General features: G+C 43.8%; 1 protein-coding gene across 15 annotated transcripts in view; it reads right to left on the bottom strand.

Annotated features, from left to right (window-relative positions):
• The window catches only part of CRB2 (crumbs cell polarity complex component 2), a 132,024-nt gene that overhangs the window by 40,958 nt on the left and 68,975 nt on the right, over window positions 1–22,091 (bottom strand). For 2 of the 15 annotated variants that reach the window (XM_043498889.1, XM_043498890.1), the window contains exon 1: window positions 18,246–18,471. The exons of 7 other annotated variants lie outside the window; for them this stretch is intronic. In XM_043498889.1, the coding sequence (XP_043354824.1) occupies window positions 18,246–18,327 (82 nt within the window). In that variant the 5' untranslated portion in view covers window positions 18,328–18,471. Of the gene's footprint in view, window positions 1–7,675; window positions 7,774–8,565; window positions 8,647–11,391; window positions 11,554–18,245; window positions 18,505–22,091 lie in introns of those variants that run through there. 6 more of the 15 variants (XM_038375180.2, XM_038375189.2, XM_038375188.2 and 3 more) reach the window with 5 other exon arrangements.

Genomic DNA, 22,091 nt, shown 5'->3' with positions numbered 1-22,091 from the left:
CCAAGAAGCTAGAATTGCTCCCAATTCCAGCCATCCCGCACTCCTAAGGAATGTATTTTCCTTAGCCAGAACTTCAGTGAGCAGAAGCTGCAGCTATAAATGTTCCAAACTAGCCTATTTCACACACAGTCTATGACTACAAGAAGAGCAACCCAATAATCACTGACCAAACACAGTATACCTCAAAGGGAAAGGAGAGATTTTGTGCTGCAGTGAAGCCAGTGATAAGTGAGGCAGTGAGGAGGAGCAGATAACACTGAAGACACACTGTCGGCTTGGGGTATTATGGGACCAAGTGGAAGCTCAGCTTCAGACAGGGGTTCCCAGAATCTGGGCATGCTCAGAATTAAATCTTAGGTTCAGCTCCCAACATTCAAACGAGATTCTCCCAAGTTTGGGAGGTTTGGATCTTGGGGAGGGTTGTGTTCATTCCCATTCCTAAGATCTTGTTACCCCATTAGCAGCAAGCTGTTGTGGCTAAGAGAAAGAGGCCCTTTCTAGACTAAAACAATTCTACCCCCTCAGAAATGTGATGAGATATGCCCACAGAACTGCAAATCTAGCTGACCCCGGTGAGGTTACACAGGGCATTGGGCAAAGGAGTGGGGCTAAGGGGAAGAGAAAGAATGTTTGATGTCTTCACTAATGAAAAAACAGACTTGTCTTTGTTGTTTCCCTCCATCCAAAATGCTGTACATTTGCCAAGCCAAACAGTGGAGATACTTGTCATTGGTGAATGAAAAAGCAGGGGAGTCCCCATTTGTCTTCCTTCAGCGCTCCCTTTCCAGGCCATTTTTCCATTGAGCAATCAAACTGCAGATTGAGGGTGGAGATGACCTATGGGAGCTAGGGTTGTCCTGCCTGAGTAGCTGTACAGGAGGTTGCCAGAAGATGGGAAGAAAGGGAAGCCAGGTGTCTGTCTGTCTAACCATCTCTCCTCCCCAATATGAGGGGTAGGCAGTTTGATGTGGAGGGAGCAAGGGGACTCCAAGAGCTTTTTGCAACTCACTTTTCACCCTGGGAACTGCACACAAAGCCCACAGCTGTCAAGTCAAGGGAAGCATATTGGGTGCAGTCAGAGCCCCTTTAAGGCTGGGAATGTACAGTAATTTCCCAGATGAATTGCTGTATTTATGGGTGACAACCACCCCCCCGCCCCAGCATACATAGGCCTCAAAGCTGAAAGCCTACTTATCATATTCAGGCAAGTGACAATACAAAAATACAGAAAGGAGGAGGAGAAAATAGGCCACTGATGTGGGAAGTTTCTCTGCATTTAAAGTAAGCACATTAGCCTATTAGCAAGGGCTCAGGTGAGATGTAACAGGGCAGTGACACTCTAGCTAGACCTCAGACAGATGCATTATCATTTGAAAGCAAGAGCTAGCGGTCGGAGCAGAGGCCTGGCAGCCTGGAATTCTCAAATGGTAATGTCGTCTCTGACAGAGATTCCCTGTGGCTGTTCCTGGCCATGTCACCACCTCTCTGCCTCAGATTCCACTACCCCACTGTCATTGGGAAGACTCTAGTTACTTATGCACCTCCCGGGGTGGGATGCTAATGCTTGTAAAGTGCTATGTAAATGCAGAGTATTAGTAATGAGAGAGACTTGCAATGCTGTTAATACTCCCTCAGCCCTCTCCTTCCTGCTTTTTCCCATATAGGCAGAGCAATGAAATGCACGACAGACCTTTACTGAAAGCGTCTAACATGCTTGTGTAGGCTTAAGGATAGCTGATGGTGTCAGCACCTCTGGGATTAGACCTACCCCGCATTTTATTACTGTTTCCATTGAAGTCCTTTATGAGAAAAGGAGACAGTCACTCCCTGAGCTGAATTTTCCATAAGGGCCCCTTTATCAGACTGGAATGATCTATCCCTGTATCCATGATGTGCTCTGATAAGACAGAGCAGCTTAAAAACGTACAACAATATTTCACTCCCAAGAAATCCCAATACTCCTTCTTGCCAACCAAAGCTCAGACAGTGTCGGTCACTGTCTTCTTGCTTTAATTACATGCAGGGGTAAAAGCCTAAGAGTCTTAAATGTTAGGTCAAATCAGTCAGAACTGTTATAAACAGTGCAGCAGTTGAACTGGCAAGGAAATTATCTTGGACCAGCCAATTCTGATGTGATATTGCCTCAGTGCTCAGCGCTTGGGGGTTACTTTCATCTGGGGAGATAGGCCTGTGTCCTTGCAGAAGCAGCATACTCTGTCCCGTACAATTCAAATGGGCTTCGTGACCAGTTACAGATATTTTGCAGTTGTCTGTAAGATAAACCATTCTACTCTATTTAGAGAAAATAGTGGCTTCCGTTCAGTGAACTTCAGACTGGGATTTACTTGCAGAAGTTTAGCAAACATATTAAGCTGGGAGGGATGTCCTGGATTCACTGACAAAAGTAGCCCCATCCACAATGTAAAATAAAAGGACAAGACAGCATGCACACACACTTGGTGCTGCTTTTTGAAGAACAGATCTTCATTCAGCTCCAGATCCGAGCTTGCAGGAGATTCCACAACAGAGAGGTTGGAAAAGCCAGGACACTGCAGGCTGGCTTCACACATGTGGGATCATTATGCAGCATTTGCAGATTATTTTGCAACAGAAAAGTGGATATGTTGGAAATGACCTTCTGTGTGAAAAGTGGCCACAGAGGCAGAATCAAAACTCATGCAACAGTAAACCAAATCTGAGAAATAACTACCATTCCTGTTGAGACAGTTCCAACTTCATCTAGCATTATAGATCCAGGGTTCACTAGCATTTGGAGCGAGCCTTGCTTTCAGAAGCCAGTGTGTGTCTGGTCCTTTGTCCAGTCCACTCTCTTACTATATATTATCTTGGGTTACTTACTGAAAGGTACAGACCTCCAAGAAATTCCAGCAACTGCAGTTGGAGAGGAAACAGAACTCAAATGACCAGCAGATTTGTACAGACCAGATACAATGATCAGCTCGCTATCCTCAGTCCTTCAGCCACACTCCCACTAGCGCAAGAAGACCCATTTTAACACATCATGCTCCTTGCTAAAAATCTGTCAGGCGCAAACACCATGGTGTCACTTCCCTGCTGACCTTACACATTCTCCCATTCATGCCTTCATTAATTTAGGGCATTTTTGGTCACGTTTGCCTTGCTCCAATGCATTTTATACATGCCCACTAGTTATTTGTGTCAGTGGCTTTCTATCAACTCACCACCCCCATCAGTTCGTCACTCCCTTTGTACGCAGAGGTGCCCCAAAGCGATTTATCACAGACTTCAGTTTACAATAGCCTGCTTCAGCCCTGACCTCCTTGTAATTCCTCCCTCCCAAAGATTGCCATGGTCCCAAGTCTCCCTTTAGTAGCAGTGTGTGTCAGGGGGTACTCAGGAATTTACAAGGTTCCTTCTCATTCCAGCAACATCTACCCCCTGCCCCCTTCTGCCTCTCTCGTGATGTTGGAGAGTGCTGCTGTGCATTGCACTGTCCAGCACTCCCATTATTCTGCCATCAGCCCTTTTATTTACAGATTCCCAGTCAGGCAGAAAACAGAGATGACGAAATCTGCCTGGAATCTGCTATAGCAATTAGAGCAGGGAGCTGGGGAAGCTGTTCTACAGCAAGGATTCATTTGGTGGTAGACATGAGCCTTTGTGTATCTAATGAGCATCCAGTCTCAACCCGCACCTTCCAGTGGCTGGGAGCACAGTCCACTGCATGTTAAACTAGCAGCTCTGACTGCAGACCCTGATGCTGGTCCAGGCAAGAGTCTTATCTGCATGCAGAAAAAGATGTGAATGTTCAAGAGCAGAGCTGTTCTTGCCGGGTGTCAGAACGGATGGAACCCGACAGTGCAAGAGCCAGTACTAGCACAGCGCCATTGGTCTCTCTCTGACTGCATTGCATGCACGCACAGGGCAGAGTGGGACAGGTCACATTCCAACACAGCCAGCAAGGACTGGCAGCAGAAAAGTGTCTCTGCGAGCTCCAACCGGGGTGAGGGCTGCTTCTCTGCCTGCATGAACACAGACAGATCAAGTACTACCCACAGTAGAGCCCGAGTTAGGGGTAACGTGCCCTCTTTTTTCCAAACCCTTTCACAACAGACAAAAGGCTGTCCTCAATCCTAGAGCCTTCCCCGCCGCTCTGCTTTGGTTCACCATGTGACTATGCTGCTCATGAATGTGTGTGGCTCATGAAGACTCACTTGATCATAGAGAAAAGATTCAATGACAAGTACAGGGTCCCATCGCTACACACAAGAGCTGTGAGTGTTGAGCAGAACCCACCTGCAGACAGCTACGGAGACAGACACAGTGTGGAGCTGAAAGGCCTTCCTGACCCATCACAGAAAGACAGGAAGGTTCTAAGCGGCCGTAACATGTTACATTCACTTCTAGTTCATGCTGGTTAGTGTCATGGCCTAGGACCCAGCTTGTATGGATGGCCCTCACCACCAGTTGTTGTGCTGAGTTGTTTAACCAGTTATGTAATGTAGGGTGGATAGCCAGTGTTGTTCCTGTACTAGTATTAACTACTACATTGCCCAGTGCTAGTTTAACTATGCTTACAAGTGACAGCCCCCTCCTAGCCTAAGAGTTTGCAGAAGATTGCCTTGATGGGAGCAGGTCAGTTTAGGAGCAGCTTGTTCCAATTCCTTAGATTTAATGTAGAAATAAACTGTATATTTTGTCACCTCTGCCAGATGAATCAGAACTAATCAAGTTTGTGTCATAGGCCCTATACCACTAACAGCAATTCTCCATTCCTGCTTTACAGTTCTCTTCTCCTAACAGAGCCAATAAAAGTACTCATGGTTCCAGACAGCAGATAAAACTGGCCACCTCGAAAGCTGATATTTGTGTCAGCTAGGTCAAATGCTGCAGAGATCACTACAGGATCCCTGGTACACAATGAAATCTACAATTGAGAAGATAAATGTATGGAAGAACTTCCACTCCTTTGGCAGAGCTCACAATGACATGGGCAGTTCAGTGGCACTACAACATTTGTGTTTGGGCAGCACAGAACTAACATATCTAGCCCCTACCAGAGCTCTCTCAGTAGAAAGTGTTCAAGTAGAACACTGGTACCGCTTCTTCTTCTAACAAATGAATCCTGAAAACATCTCAGTACATTTCTGCTCCTGTAAAGGGCAGCCTTTGGATTCCAGGACACTTGCAGATTCAGTTCTTCTTGCTGAAATAGCCATTATTTCCACACACGGTAGATTATAAGCGAAAGGTGAAAAAATAAATTCAGGAGGCTAATCGCCAAGACATAGGATTTTCACACTTACAACAACATTAATAAATATGCAAGAGTCCTAACCAACTGTGAAGAATAATTCAAGGCTCAAGCTTAAACAACATGTCAAGACACACAAAAAAAAGCTCCTAATTCATTCATTCAAGATTTATCTTACAGATACAACAATGAGCCACAATCTGCTCTTGGTTACACTGCTGCAAGTCTGAAATAACTCCAGTGATTTTAATTGTTACTCCAGATGTGCACCAGTGTAAGAGCAGAATTTGGCTCAATAGATACAGGAGGTGAAATCATCGGAAGTGTATCATTGACTTTAATGAGGCCAGAATTTCATCCTTAGATTGAACACACTTTGAAAGAGGGTCTTTTTGCTATGTGTTTGCACAATGGCTAGCACTATGGGACCTGATCCAAAGTTGGACCCCAGGTGCTACAACACCTCAAATAAGTAAATATAATTAACCACCAGCTGCCCTGAACGATATGGAAGTAATGGATTTAGGGAGTGTGGAACAGTAATTTCCCACATCAAAGACAAACCTGGGTTGGTTGTCTCTATAATCTTTCTCTTTAGCAGGAGGATGCTGTTCAAATAGACAAATAATTAGCTGGTAAATAGAGAAAATTAACATAGCAAGAATTCTCAAGAACAAGGAGAAATGGATTTTCTGTTCCATCTTTCTCAAACCACTAGAGCCCCAGAAGCAGCTCAGTCCTCTATGGGACTCCATAGATCACTGCTTGATGAGAATTTTATTAGTGTGTTTGTCTTATGTATTGAAAGTTAAACACACACAAAATCACACTGACTTGGAGATTAAGTGACTTGGAAGTACAGCTCTAATTTAACATTTCCTATGAGCACTATATTTTCCTCTTATGCTAACACTGCTGTCCCTTTCAACCTGATCAAGGACAACATCCGATGAAGTGAGCTGTAGCTCACGAAAGCTTATGCTCAAATAAATTTGTTAGTCTCTAAGGTGCCACAAGTACTCCTTTTCTTTTTGTGAATACTGGCTTTTCGACTACAAACTTCACTAGAAAAGAGAGGCTGACACAATATAGATATTAATTATTATCATTATTATTAAAGAAGCCAGCTCAGAAGATAGAATTTCAGCAACTTGACCAACTGAACACAGCAGGTTTATTAACTCAAGTGAGATCACCTGACAATTGCATAGATGACCTGCAGCATTTTCAATACTCTAAGCTGGTGTCAAGTAATCAGAATACTAGTTAGCCTCCTGGAGAAAGGTCATTTCTCAGTCAGTCAGAGACTCCACAAACGTGGGAGCTTCAAGAATGTGCTCCTTTTTAACTCTGATTTTGGTCTTTTCATTGATCAGTGCCAGGGACACACATGTTATTTCTTCTCTATTTTGTTAATGAACAATTATGAATATGCATGAGGTGTTTATTACCATGTGAATAAATTAGCCTTCACTGCTTCATAATACAACAACCATTGGAACATGCTCAAAACCAAACTGCTCCACAGAATCATAGACTGGGAAGATCTAGACACAGAAGCCACCAAGCCATAAATGTTTTATGACTTTCTATGAAAGACACTGATGCTAGATTAAAAATGACATTTTGGACTTTCCTTTAATGTGTCACAGGAAGAACACTCTCCCTGATAATCAGAAAGTGAAACCTGTTGTAAAACACCTACTAGGGTACCCACCCACCCACCCTACTCTGAAGTGAAACTGGACGGGACTACATTTCCCTTTAGAAATAGGTTCCACTCACATAGGAGTGGATTATGATGAATGTCAAAGGCTAAAACAGAGTAGGAGTCAGATATAAAGCACTTGTTGAACTCCTTCAGTGCAGATCTTGTGATGTTCGGTCCCTTTAAATGTTTGAACACCCCCCCCTTCCTCCTCAGTGCAAAGCCTCACTTCATGTTGCTTTCAGTTTTGCAACCAGAATAATAAAGTCTCCAGCAGCCAGCCATGTTTCTGCCAGCTGCCTGTGTGTCTATCTCCTTCTGTACTGGGTCCAAATATAATAGATCTGGTTTTGCATTTAAGTGTAGCTTTCAAAGGAATTTTTTTAAAGATGGGGTTTGCGACCTTTTATATTTCTTTGGGACAAAAAGACTCCTGCTAGGGCATTTTGGTATCGTTCTTCTATTCTACTTGTTTTTTCACTTGAGAAATATTAGGAATATCTAGTCTGAATTTGCTGGATGACTACCTGGGGGTCTTAGAGATGTATGATGTGAGCTCTCATATCTGGATTGTGAGGATGGGGGAATATTTAACAAATGTTTTTCTTCCTCCAAAATGTTCTTTTGTCATTGGAATTAAATAAGTATTAAATCTCTCCCCACCAAACAAAAGACAATTCCCCCATGCCCCATAAAACCCAGTTTTTAAAATCTGACTAAAAGTCTCTTACCCTCTCAATTTCTCAGGTATCAGTCCCTGGTCTCTTGGGTTGCCATGCTTACACTAGTTCAACAATTCCTATGGATTGTCTTCCAAGCTAGACAGGACCTGAATTTCCAATGTAAAAACAAAACCCAGAAAAGAAGAGACATTTCAGGCCTCCATTACCCGCCATAAAAGAAGAAAAAAAGGGAAGACACCAGTATTCTCACACACACAGTTATGCAAGTCACTATTAGGAGCAGAGAACATGCCAAGTTACCCCTTTGTTCTTGACAGAAGCTTGCACATTTACTCTCTTTCTACAGAACGAAGGGGCTATGGGACCTGTAGTTCAGATAAAGCAAGATGAGGGGGATTTGAGGAAATTGGAGAAAGGCTGGCAAAGGAGTGATAGAAAAGAATGCAGCAAAGTCTCTCTTTTTTAAAAGGAAAAGGAGTACTTGTGGCACCTTAGAGACTAACAAATTTATTTGAGCATAAGCTTTCGTGAGCTGCAGCTCACTTCATCAGATGCATTCAGTGAAGTGAGCTGTAGCTCACGAAAGCTTTTGCTCAAATAAATTTGTTAGTCTCTAAGGTGCCACAAGTACTCCTTTTCTTTTTGCAGATACAGACTAACACGGCTGCTACTCTGAAACCTCTCTTTTTTAAAATAGCATTTAAATGTTATTGTCTGTCCCATTGTTTGCAAAACCCTATTAGCAGTTTGAAAATAACTTGGTCCCTTGCAAGTTTCTCTCTATTCAACAAACATTCCCCACAACCAGCCCATTTTGAGCAGAGCTGAAATAAATACAATTTAAGTTTTGGTGCCAAGATCTCTCTCTGCTCTGATATCCTATTAGCACAGACTGGAGAAGTGTGTTCTATTAGAGACTGCCACCAGCAAATACTTACGCATACTGGAAGGCCAGGGGTCACTTCACAGAGCCTCACTCCCTGTCCCAGAGATGTCTCTTTCCACAGCATTCATTCATGAAGCATTCTATAGCACTCGCTGAGCTGAGCAGCTGGACATCAAGCAGCCCTGCTTCCTCTCCAGGTTCAGGAGGACACCTCCTTCTTCACTTTGCATTAAAATAAGTTACAAAAAAATTGAAGTTTCTCAGACAGAATCACCCACTCAGACTTAGTTTCCAGCAGCTCCAATTCACAGTAAGGACAAAGGAGCCTGATGAAATGTTCAGGTTCCCAGCCAGTTACCCAGATGCCAGCAAATGGACATTTATTGTTTAAGAATAGATTCTTTATCCAAGAAGGGCCCATGGTCAAGAAGGACAGCAATTTAAAGCACACAAATATAAGACTTGCGTTATCCAACAGAAAGAGTCCCCACTTGTTATAGTTCCTCCCTCAAGAGCACCATCCTGGCTCTGAAGTGTCCCTCTTTGACTTAGCTACAGGGCTCATAAATCATGCTTCAGAGACCATTATATGCATTGCTTAAAAGCAGCCTCCATTCCCCGGTAATCCTAGAGATGCCCTAGACCTAGAACCATATCAGCTTATAGTTGGAACTGTATATACAGGCATTTCTAAAGAGCTCACCACAGGAGTTTACCAACACCTTTCTTATCATAGTTATTACACACTTAATACCTTCCACGCTATGCCCTTTAGAAACATTAACTAGCTTCACAACTCCCCTGTGAGGCAAGCATTATCCTTACTGTACAGTGGGGCACACAGAGGTTAAGTGACTTGTCCAAGGTCACATGAGCAACTCACAGCACAGCCAGGAAAAGAACAAGACGTTCTGATCCCCCATCTCCTACTCTAATCACTGAACTAACATTCTCTCCTGTTAGAGATGAAGGACAGTCCAGTGCTTAGGGCAATAGCCAAGGGCTTTGGAGACCTGGGTTCAACTTCCTGCCATGCCACAGATTCCCTCTGTGACCTTGGGCAAGATACTTAGCCTCTCTGTGCCTCTACAGTTTATCTGTACAATGAAATAACATCACTACTAGGCCTGAGAGAGGTGCTGCCAAGATAAATACAGTAAGGATTATGAGACACTTTGATACAATGGTGATGGAGCCATATACATACCCTTTAGTATTACAAGAAGATTTTCTAGTCCTACAAAGTTCTAAATGGAAGGGATGAATCACTGACCACGGCAAGTTTGTCTCCCTGGAAACAGAACTCCTGAATAGGGAGCATCATGCTTGTGTGGGCAGGAGCTTTGCTGATCTGGCCCCTTGTGTAGGTGGTGGTGTAGGAGAGGAAGCAGGTGACATGCTGGAGGTAGAGCTGGAGGCTCCTTTCTCAAGTTTGAGTCAAAAGACCCTCTGCTCACAAATAATGGAGCTGTTAATTTTCAAGCTCATAACCCTCCGCTCATTATGTCAAAACAAAGGCAGCCCATTCCAGCACAGGGAAGCTCAGACTCGTGGGGAGAGATTGCTCTTCAAAAATGTATTTCCAGGAACAAAGAACATCAAACAGAAATGGGGGGTGGGAATTTCCTACTGATGCTTTGCTGCTAAGTCACCAAACTGATGAACAGCGAAGGCTGACCCCACCAACCCTAATGTGTCTTCTAGTCAGTGGGATGGGGCCACTGAACATCATAGGACACCAGAATTTATTTTATTTACAACATGGAATAAGAGAATTATCCTTTTAATGATGTACTGAGAGAAGCAAATCACTTTAGCTTGCCTCCATCAAGCAATCGTAATAAGAGGGTAACTCATGGGAGGTGCTGGGAAGAAACTTGGCCACATCACCAATATGGGACAGGGTTACAAAAAAGTCAGAACTCCATCACATGGCCAGGTTAGTATCCACTGGTTCCAGCTACAACAACCACCCCAATGATCAGCTCCCATGGGACAGAGGAAATTAAGACCTGGGATTGTACCCATGGGTACTTTGCATGTGGATTTAAGTTTTCTTTGCAAGCCAAACACAGTCCTGCTTCCATTCAAGGAATGCCAAGCACTTTTTAGACACCCATTAATAACCCTCTTCTCCCCATCTTACAAATAGGGAAACCAAAGCAGAGAGTACCAAAGTGATTGACCTTCCTATGGTCGGTCACATGGGGCTTGCCCAAAAGCCAAGGCAAAATCTTAACCCAACTCCAAAGGTCTCTGAAGGTACCATTTTCACACCTTCACAATGGCACGTGCCATGCAACAAATCCATAAATAAATGAACAAAGCCCCCTGCTCCTCTACAGTGGGGAAAAAACAAACAAGGCTATTAAAATAAAGTTACCAACTTGGGGCCAAGTTCTGCCTTCAGCCATACTGCACACAGCTCTTGTCACACACAGGGATGCAAGGACAACATCTGTCTCCTTTTAGGAATTGGAAGGTGATGTTAAATGAAAGTATCCCCCTCTTCTGGACTCCTCTGAAAGAGCTCACACCCTGGGAAAGCATGGCTCTGACCAGGGCTTTAGTGCAGCATTTCTCAAGATGCAGCCTGGAATCTATTGTGCCCATTAAATGTTGATTCTAAGTCACCCAATATTTTAAATGCCCTTCAGCTTTTTACAATAATGGGGTTTGACCCTGCAAAGTACTAAGCACCTCTGGAAAGTGTTGGATGTCCTCAGGTAGGCGTCATGATGCACCGGAGGTGCTCAGTACCACACCCACATGCAGGAGAGCTCTCTCTTTCTTTGGCACCTCCCAATTTTAGCATTTGAGACTGTTGCTGCCTTTGGCTCCTTAAATGTCATCCTAACATTAACCATGCACAAGGTACCTGCAGCTTCAAACTCCTCCAGACAGCTCCACTGATAAGTACCATCCAACCTGGTTTTAAACACTCATTTAACATTCCAACAGGGGATCAGCAGACACTGGGGTTATCAGCCCAGACATCACCTTGTTTTCTTCATTTTGGAGGTCACCTTCAACACAGGATAAAGGGGAGCCTTTTAGAGAGTTTAATGTTCCATTAAAATTGAGCAAAATAGTCTCCACAAACAGCAGGAAGTGACAACAGAGACCCAGTACTTATGGAGTGGGGCTTTAAGCTAGTTATCCATCTCTGAACATTTGCTTGTGCATGTGCCCTGTAATTGGGGATCATTTTTATTCTGCTGCTTTGTTGGGTGGAATCTCCGAGCAAATAGACACAAATTACCACAGATATATAAGGAAAGGGACCGGTAGTCAGAATGCCTGGGGACTATTCTCAGGCCTGACAATAACTGTGTGAGCTTGGGCAAATCAGTTTCCCTTTGTGCATCAGTTTACTCATTTACAAAATAGAAAAAACAACTATGCACTTCACAAGGGTGTCAGGAGGTTTAATTAATCTGTGTAAAGAAATTGGGAATACTTTAGATTAAAGGTATTATAGAAGTAGAGAGCTTGATATTTTATCACGATGCAGAATCTCGCTCATGTGCGAGAAGCGTTACAACTATCTAGCAAAACTCAGTTTTCTCAAGCATCCAAACTTTCATTCCCCTGCTTATATCTGATTTGAATGTATAGACTTTACAACGTGATGCCCCAGGACAAACTGCCAAGTGCATTAGTGCACAATCTTTCATGCAGCTCCAGGCTCAAAAAACTTACCATTTCAACACATTCCAGTTGTGGCATCTGTTGCGTCAAAGAGCCTCAGGGAGCAGGAGAAAACATAACCGGAAGGAATAGGAGCCCCTGTGGTACATAGGGCTAGGCACTATGCCTGATTTGACTGTGAGGAACTAGTACTTACAATGGGAATGGGGTTCCCTCCTTACCCCCAGGCATCAGAAGTGTCACCTCAATCTCTTCCTGAGATACAAGGACCACAAAGGACGGCAACATTCAGAGTCTAAGCAGCACTGGTCTGTTTTTCCTCTGTTTCTGCTTTTTCCTCCCAGAAAGTCACTGGACCGAGAAATGCCCACCACTGGGGGGAGAGGGGGGAGAGAGAGAAGACTACCAGAAAGACAAAGAGACATAATGCACCAGGCTCAGAGACTCCTAGGCTATAATGTGGCTTTTAACTGCTGGCAAGCGCTGCACACAAGACAGATAGCATCTCCATGTGACATGAGACTGAAGAGAGCTGAGTAATGGAACGTATGCTCTCCCTCCCATTGCAAAGGTTTCCTGGAGGGAGGGGGACAGGAGTTTATATGCTGTAGCTCCCAGCTTCAACACCTTTGTTACATTGAGTGCACAGCTCCAAGAGGGATTTAGCCATATTCCACTCAATTTTTTAAATATGATCTTTTAGGAAGAGATTACTAGATGCTTAAAAATGTCTATTCTTTGTTACAAAAACTTTTTAAGATGTAGGACACTGGTGCATCATGGAATAAATACCTTATGGGCATGGAATGGCCACCATATCTGTGGATTTCCCTGGCTTTCATATTGTTTCAGTTTTGCTTTCCACCATCACCATCTTTCAGGACACAAGCTACAGACCCAAAAGTTTTATATTCCCTCAATTATATTTCACCTGCCCTGTTCATTTCAGCAATTGGACAAAAAATCCTGATACAACCAGGAGCTGAGAGTAACAGGCCTCCCAGTGGCAAAGCAACAGCAAATGAACTAGATGAAACCTGGAAGTGACTGACGGGAATGATGAAAATCCCAACTCAGTGCAACTTCTACCAGTTACGATGGGCACCTACTAATCAACCCAACACTTCTTCTGCTATAGTAAGAAGCCCAGGCTGAAGGTAAAAGGGGAAACTCCCCAGGTATCAGAGTCACACTTAGAGCAAAAACAGCAGCAACAGAACCTGTGAATAAAGGAATGAAAAGAGTTATGTTTCCATAGCAACAGAAAGGCATGTGCTTATATTAGTAAATCCCTGCTGACCTCTACTGATCTTTCCCTATCCTGGTCAGTGCAAGGGATTAGCAGAAGGGCACACTCTCTGGCCTGTTCCCAGGATCCACTCACTAGGAAGGAAGCAGGGCAGCCCTGCAAGGAGTTTTAACATGGAAGATCTCCTTTCAACCTCCCAGGTCAGCAATGGGCACAACAAAATCAGGTTCTTCCTTCAGGAACCATGTGGGACTCTTGCTGCTACTCTAGGCTGTTATGAGAGCTCCTAGGGAGTACCTTCAAGGTGCATTCTGGACTCTTCCAAAGCTCCTTGGCACTCTTGACACAGAGGGGGTGACAACAAACCTATGCCATCTCTAATTTGTATTATACATTCGTGGGCTTTACAAAAATCGAGCAAAACTCCTGCCATTAATCAGTTAAGCACCAAAGACCATAGCCTGCAATTCTTTCTGAGTGCTGACATGTTGTGTAGTTTGCACTGTTGCTGATTTGGCCTTAACAATTCCGTATCCAGTGTTCTTCTTATGGTAGCCCATCACATGGACTTCAATAGGTAACTTCCATTCAATTCATGCACACTGGATGCAGGCACAGAGTCTTTCCAAAAAACCTGTACTTCGATTAAAAACCACCAACCAACATATGAGCTGAAGGGGGAGGGGTGGCCTGCCTTCTGCAAGGAGAAGGCGGGCTTGATCATGCCAGCTGAACAGAACAGAGTGATCAGTTCTTTTGTTGGTTCCCCAGTGATCAGGAGAGGTGCTGCTGAACTAGTGTCTCCTTCCACAAATAAACTTTTTGCTTGACCTTGCTGGTCTCATTCATATGTCATCTCACTGCCAGAAACTGGGGAATTCATCTGCTTTCATGACATCACTGCCCATTCTGTGTCCCAGGAGCTGGACAGCCTGTTTAGTTGAGGCTTACTGGGCACTTGCTACACAGGACAGAGATTTGAAGGGAATCTGCAAAGATTATGATGATTGGTTAAAATTCTTCCTCCACATTTTCCCCATAGCAACTATTCAGGCTTTTGTACTGTTGTTCCAATAGAACATAAAGGAGAGAATCTGCAGTGAAATGGAGGGAACGCGCAGGTTGAAATACCATCCACTGGCTGAATCTGAGTGTCAGTCATACCACCTCAGCCTAGGGTCTTGTCATATCTCACAAGCTCTGCTAAGCTGGGTATGGTGCTAAGACAAGAGACCTCTACAGGAAGCCCAGCGTGATCCAAAAGTAGTGCTTGCAATTCAGTAGGCAATTTCTCGGAGACAGTACTGAATCAATGGCCCAGTAGACTGCTAGAGAGCCCTGTACTCCTACAGGCATATTTCAGAGGAGACATTAAACAAAGGGCCTGACTACGTGTGGTCTTAAAAGATCCAATGGCTTTTTGGCAGAGCAGGGGTGCAATCCCAGTGCATTAGCCAAATTCCAGTTTGAGTACTAATTAAAATACTGAGGGCATGATTCTGCTCGTCAGTACCCCGTACATCAAGATTAACTCCACTGAAGTCAACAGAGCTAAACCTCTGCAAATGAGATCAGAACGGAGTCCTGCTTGACCAAATTCTCATTAGCTACAGCTGGATATAGTAGCCTCTTCACTCCCTGACTTCAACTGTAGTGCACTGTTGCTGTGCCCCATTAAACAGCTGCCAGGTTCCAAAGGTGGCTGCATTTTAATGGCTGGGGAGGTGAGGGGTGGGGTAGCCAATATATCAGTTTATTATATTTGTAGAGTGCTACTTTAGGGCCAAAGCACAGGACTTTTCACTGGGAAGCCTGGGCTGAATTCCCAGCTCAGCCACAGAGTCACTTGTAAAAAGAAAAGGAGGACTTGTGGCACCTTAGACACTAACAAATTTATTTGAGCATAAGCTTTCGTGAGCTACAAGTCTGTACCTCAGTTTCCTCTTGTAAAGTGGAAATAATATTTACCTACTTCAAAGGAGAAGAGTGATAGTTCTTGGCTCTCTGCCTTCCGACTTGTAGCAATTCACTGGACAGCAATGCCAAGCACTGGGTAAGAATCCACAGGGCAGACCAGTGCCAAAATTATGGCTCAAAATATTAATAGTGTTAATCAGAGCTACTGCACCGCAGGGAGTTAAACCCATTGTAAACACAGAAACAGATAGCCAGCCAGGTTTCTGTCATCTGTCTATTGTTTAATGTGCATCTGAAGATGTAACTACTTCTATTATCAAGTCTCCAGGATTTGTGGGAGGGTGCTAGAGCTATAAATCCATGTTTTATGGTAGTTTTGAATATACTGCTCCATTATTTCTTTGATCTTTCAGTTCCTATTGCACCCCAGTATTTCCCCTTAATAAACACACCTCTGGGCTGACCTTCCTGGTTTACACATTCTCTGATCTCTCAGCCATTTCCACAGATCAAACACTGAAATAGGGGTTTTCCTGTGTATTCAGTTAACCAAAGTGGCTCACAAGCTTTAATTTCTAATTCCAATCTAAATACATTGGCAGTCAACACAGACAACAGTGAGACTGTTAAAAAGGGAGCATTGCTTTGAACAGTGTTTAAGATGTAAATTGTGTGTATGTCAGAGCTAATCTCAAGAGCCTACCCTAGAGCAGATAACAAACCCAGAGAAGAGAGGTTTGCCTGCAAATGTCCTTCCACAATAGGTGTCCAAAGCATTTGCCAGACCAAAGGTATGTGAAGCAAGGTGCCTGTTTAATTGCGTGGGGCAGCAAGACATGGAAGCTGGGTTTTAAATCCACTTTCCAGCATATACTCTTCAAGACATCAAATGAACTAGATCAATATTAGCTGAGAACTACTCTGTCTCTGCCCATACGCCAGGAAGCAGCAGAACTGCACTCATGTAGACAGCCAGCATCATTACCCTCAGAGTTTATTCCAGACATGAGAACTTGGAGCTAATGCGGGTCTGATTGCTTCACAGCATGGTCTAGTGGTTACAGCTAGGAACTGGAAGTCTGGACTCCAGGACTATTCTCAACCACTCTTACTCTGTGACTTTGAGCAAATCACCCAGTCGCTCTGTGCCTCAGTTTCCCATATCTGTAAAATGGGGATAATTATAATTACCTCACAAAGGCAAGGAGGGACTTTTTAATAAAGTGCTTGGAAATCCTGAGGTGAAAGGTGTTATAGAAATGCAAACCATTTACTATTAAATCTTCTGGCAGATTTCCCTCTGTAAATGGGAACAGTTTGGGTGTCTGTGGAAACTCTGGCTTGTGCTGTGCTTTACAAATGGATTTCTAAATAGGGCACTCTCTCCAACCCTAACAAAAGAGAGAGTGATATCTTCTGTAGGTTGTCGCTCCAAAGAGAGTGAGGATGTCAATGCAAAGGCAAAACAGCATATATCCCCAAGGAGCATTCCATCCCTGACACAGCCATGTACTAGCAATTCTGTACATGCAATGGGCCTTCCTTCTGCACAACACAAAGCCATCGTAATTGCTTCACACTTTAAACTAGTAGCTATGGTTACTGGACACAAAAGACAGCCCACTGCTTTCCTGTGGCCAGAGGAATTCCAGGCACTTGGAGCCAACGCATCAGACAAGGAAGTTAGTACAAAGAAGTTAGTACAGAAGAGAGAAAATTCAGGGGAAAAACTAAACAAAACAGTTCAACTCAAGCGTTAAGGTGTCTAACAGTATCAGAGCAAGGCAGATGCAGGAAGGCTACTGGGGTAGAACTTTTAGAGGCATGGAAAGAAGTACTGAGGTTTCAACAACTTGAAATAGATCCTAGTGCTGTGGATAAAACTAGAAGGCTCAGTTAGATAGAGTATGGCAGGAAAAGGGCACTCTGAATCAATAACTTTGTGTTTCCTAGTTCCCTATGTTTTACCCTCACTTCTATGCATCCTTGTCACTGACTGCTGCTGCCCTAACGGAGCGAGGAACTTATCCATGCATTGGCCTGCCAGTATTGGGGAGGATTAGGGAGGTCAGTTCAATCCCCATCTTCCTTCCCAGTAAAAGGCTTGGCATGTTCCTGACATGACCTTATAATCCCTAGATGACTAAACCAGATGTCTAGGCTCAGCAGATCCCCAGACACCCATTTCAGAAGAAACACTGGGAAGCCTATTTTCCAGAGCATGCAAAAAATTAGACACAGGAGTGAGTGTATTTTAAGCCCAGGTGCAGAGCTGCTTATGCACTTCTAGAGGCTCACCCCAATTCTAAAAGTATATTCCCCAGCTCTGAAAGAAAGTCCAAAAAGCCCCACTAATATGATACAATCTTTTGGCATCTCATCACTCTCTGCATCTTACAGAATAGATCAAATTTATTAAAGTTTTCTAAAATAGAACCTTTTGCCTCCTTTCCTTCTCCTCCTACATTATGTACCAGAACTACCTGCCAACAAAAAAAAAAACCATTACTCATTTTCTGGGATGCTCCACCACCACCACATGGACTTAAAATTGAAAGTATAAGCTATTCCTGTGCATTTGTTCTGCATGAGCATAAACATGAAGTTCAGGAGAACTTTACTACTGAAGTTTTCAGCTCACTGTCTCATAGGGAGAACAATTACTGCAATAGTTGACTACTTAATTACACATTACACACACAGAAAGTCTCGTTCTTGTTTATAAACACACACCCCTAAGCTGTGTAACGCCTTTGTATCTTCAAGATGAGAAGTTTCCAAGCTCCACAGCTACTGAATGTGGAAGCAACAATTCTGTCATATCAATTAACACAAGGCCAAGTAATTTCTGACTGTTAGCCAAAGTTAGTGCATATTAGCTGGGTAAGAGCCAGACACAGAAAATGAACACTTACCCCAAAGCAAAAGGGAGAGTGGCAGCAGGAGAGCAGCATGGTATGCACTGGATAGAATTCTCTGTAATTCCATGGCAAGCATAAGAGTGGCAGTCCTAAAAGCCTCGAGAGAGAAACAGAGGCTGGGAGTTGGTAAATGCAGGTTCTCCCAACATCCCAACCTTCAGAAATGTTTTCCTATTAGTGGCACTCACTCCATGCTTTGTCGATTTAGGGACTAGCACTAACACAGTGGACAGAGTCGCTGTCCACTTTGAAACGCTTTACTCATGCTGTTGGAGTGAACGAAAAACAGTGCCTGGATCACATGGACCGGACTGGACAACTAAAGACTATAGTTGCCAGCGCTGGAAAAGCCCAGAGCAGGAGGGTGGGCAAGTAATAGCTGAATGTTAAAAGAGAAGAAGCACAGGACGAAGAAGGGAGTTGGGGCTGGTGTTTTATTGGCTTTCTCCCCATCCCTCCCCTGCCCCAAACAAGAGAGAACATAAGAACATAGATCTTGTCTGTTTTCTGTCTGCCTGGGAAGCAAGTCAGCCCCAGGTCTCCTGCATAGCAGTGAAGGGCACTCACAGACTCACTGGCCTGGGGAGCAGAGCTGGGAATCAAATATAGGAAATCAGTTTCTTGATCAATTATTGTCTCTGAATAAAACCCAGATATAAATGAATCACACTTTTCCCATAGAGGCTGCTTTGTTCAGTGGGACAGTTTGATTAGCACAAGGATCTAACACTAAACCCAGAAGGCAGAATTCTATTCCAATATTTGCTGCTGCTCAAATGCTACGTCTTCTTTGCAAGGTTTAATGAAAAACAGGAGGCACACAGTGGGAGTAGTGGTGTGAGAATGGGACTGGAGGCCAGGCACTCGCAAACTCTCCTCCCAACTTTAATATCAACTTCTCCTGTGGCCTTGGGCAAGTCACTTAACCTCTGAACCTTAGTTTTCTCATTTGTAAAGTAAGACCAATTATTATCCTACCTACCCTAGATGGGCATTGCAAGAATGTATTAAAAATCAGGCCAAAGACAGTCATATTATACCCAAAGAGGATTAGGGACGCAAAATCCAAACCCTATTCAATGCTTTCCAAGGACAACACAGAAATTAACGAAGCATTTCAGTTCCACAATGATGGTGTTTGTATTCAATCTCCTCAGTGAGTGGAAAGGCAGCTGTCTGTATGGGGCCTGTGAATTGCTAACCCAACAATCAGCAACAGCATAAATTGTGATGCAAAATAAACAGAGTGAAGCAAGGAAGGAGCTGCAGTCTGTCCCCATCAGAATTGCTGCATCAAACCAATGCTCCAGCTGACCCAGCATAATATACCCTGCAGAAATGATATCCTGGTCCCAGTGAAGTCAGTGGGAGTTGGGGGAAGAAGGGAAAAAGCCACTAACCATGGTATCTGGGCACTAGCAGAATAACTGTGCAGCAAAATCCAGTCAGAAGCAGCATTCTCTGCCCCTCTCTTTAATTACACCATTTGAGCATGTAAATAAAGGAAGTGGTTTGGGTTTGCACAACCCCACGAATCCTGTTGCTCCGACAGTACAAATATTTAGGCTCATTCTGGTTTTCAGTGGCATCCCAAATTCCTAGCCAGGGTCCTCGTGTAGAAAAAATCCTGAAACCTCTGGTTGTAAAACCCTTATCCATTAACTGGATTTTGGAATTAGAGCAATTTCACAGGAGTACCCAGATACCTTCCTTAGCATAGGGATGCTGGGAGATTTAATTGATGCATGTCTATAAAGTGACCTGAGATCCCTGGATGAAAGATGCTATAGTAAGACAACACAAAATGGCTACATTCCAGTGGTGGATGAAGTGAACCTGGGGTATGGAATACTTGGGTTTTAAAACCATTCAATAAGATAATATTTCTGTCCCTTTCCAGCAGGTGATCCCCATACTGGAGCAGGTATCCCTTCTGATCTTTAGGGAGTACCTATCCCATTAGTTTCACTTGGCCCCAGCTGTTCACCCTCGGTGTGAAACAGCAAGACTTTAAAAATGCCATTTGAGGAGCTTTAGTAAGTGGGAGATATTGCAGAACGTGTTAAAAACCAATCCATTGGTTGAAGGTTAATGACATTTCTCTCTAGCAGTTGGTCAGATACAGAGAATAACCAATTGCCTAAAGAAAATCTACAAGAGACTGAATTGTTTTCTCAGTGCCACTCAGGCAACATTTACTGAAGTCAATGAGAGCTGCACCTATGTAATCCAAGAACAGAATCAATTCCAATAGCTTCTGCTATAGGTTCATCAGTGTTTCAGAGGTGGGAAAATCTGCTTGTGTTCTATGCTTCATCACAGAGATTAGGAGCAGTCAGAAAGATCGTGCTTACCTGTGACCATTTAGTATCTTCAAATCCAAACCATAATTGGATTTAATTAATGCTAATGGGAGTTACGTAGATAACCCCTGCCCACCAAAGAACTGAATAGACAGGACAGATGAGATTTCATAGAATTGTCTGCTTTAAATGAGAAGCACAGATATCTTAGCCCCAGACCAGGAAGCAGGGGGCGAGCGCAGGTATGCTCGGGTGTCAGCTCTAAATGCTGCACTGACTTCCTTTTCTTCAAACTGAAACCGAAATAGCTGGCCTGATTTTCAACAGCCCTGAGCATCTGCATCGCCATCGGTGCTGGGGCTGCTCAGAACTTCTGAGAAATGAGGCCATAAACCTTTTGCAACTTCTCCTCTGTGCTTTCTTCAGACAGGGCATTCCAAGGCAGAATCCTTCTCTTTAGTCCTTTCCTTTCCCTGGCCTGTTTTAAGGCACCCTGGGCCAGGTCCTCTCTTCAACTAAGTACACTGGTGTAAACAGCAGAATTTATCCACCTATGACACATGATATCAGGTGCACCATCATGACTGTACACTGAGGGTTTTTGCCCCTATATTCGCTGCTCACTGACATCCTCCTGCAGAGGACTACTCACACGTTAGCCATTTTTAAGAAAAGAAATGTAAAATCCTGCATGAGCACAAATACACATGCTCCAAGGTCCTCCCTGGTAAAGTTAAACCACAGAGATATGTGAATCACCCAGGAAGGAGGGAATAGGACATGTTTACACAGTAGCAGAGGAGTTCTCCCTCTGCAGGAATGCAGCAGCATGGCCTAATTGGCTGAATACGATAAATGCAGTGTCAGAGGGAGAGTATCCACAGAGGTCATTCCTGAAGCCACAACGCAATGAAATCCAGTTCAGATTTTCAGATGCCTGGGGCCTGGCTGATGCAGACTAAGAAATGTGTACATGGGGAGGGGACTGAGTGGAAAGGATAATGGAAGTGGGGGGAAGAGAAAACCTTATCAAAGAAACATAATGGAACTGGACAAGAACCAAGAGTCCCACCCAGTCTAAGCAATTAGATTGTCCTTGGTTTTAGGTGGGCCAACAATAAATAAGTTCCCAAAATCCTTAGGGGCTCATTCTCCCAGGTCTCACATACTTGATACATCCGATGAAGTGAGCTGTAGCTCACGAAAGCTTATGCTCAAATAAATTTGTTAGTCTCTAAGGTGCTACAAGTACTCCTTTTCTTTTTTACACACTTGAAAGAAATTATTGGCCTCCATAATTAGCCTCGGGACCAAGTTTCCCTGACTGGCAACTCCCCAAGGCCCTCAAACATTGTGCCGCTCACTTGGGGATCTGTCTGAGCAGACACACACCCATAGGTATTGCATTATCAGGTAAAAATAAATGCTTTGTCCTTCTCTAGCATTTCCTACCCAAAAAGTTTAGCCTCAACTCTCTGGGAGGCAAGTATCAGGGGGTAACCGTGTTAGTCTGTATCCACAAAAACAACAATGCGTC

This window comes from Dermochelys coriacea, chromosome 16 (assembly GCF_009764565.3).
Source record: "Dermochelys coriacea isolate rDerCor1 chromosome 16, rDerCor1.pri.v4, whole genome shotgun sequence".
In the NCBI taxonomy this organism is placed as follows: Eukaryota; Metazoa; Chordata; order Testudines; family Dermochelyidae; genus Dermochelys; species Dermochelys coriacea.
Note: the sequence above shows the minus strand (reverse complement) of the source record. Positions and strands in the feature narration are given on the sequence as shown.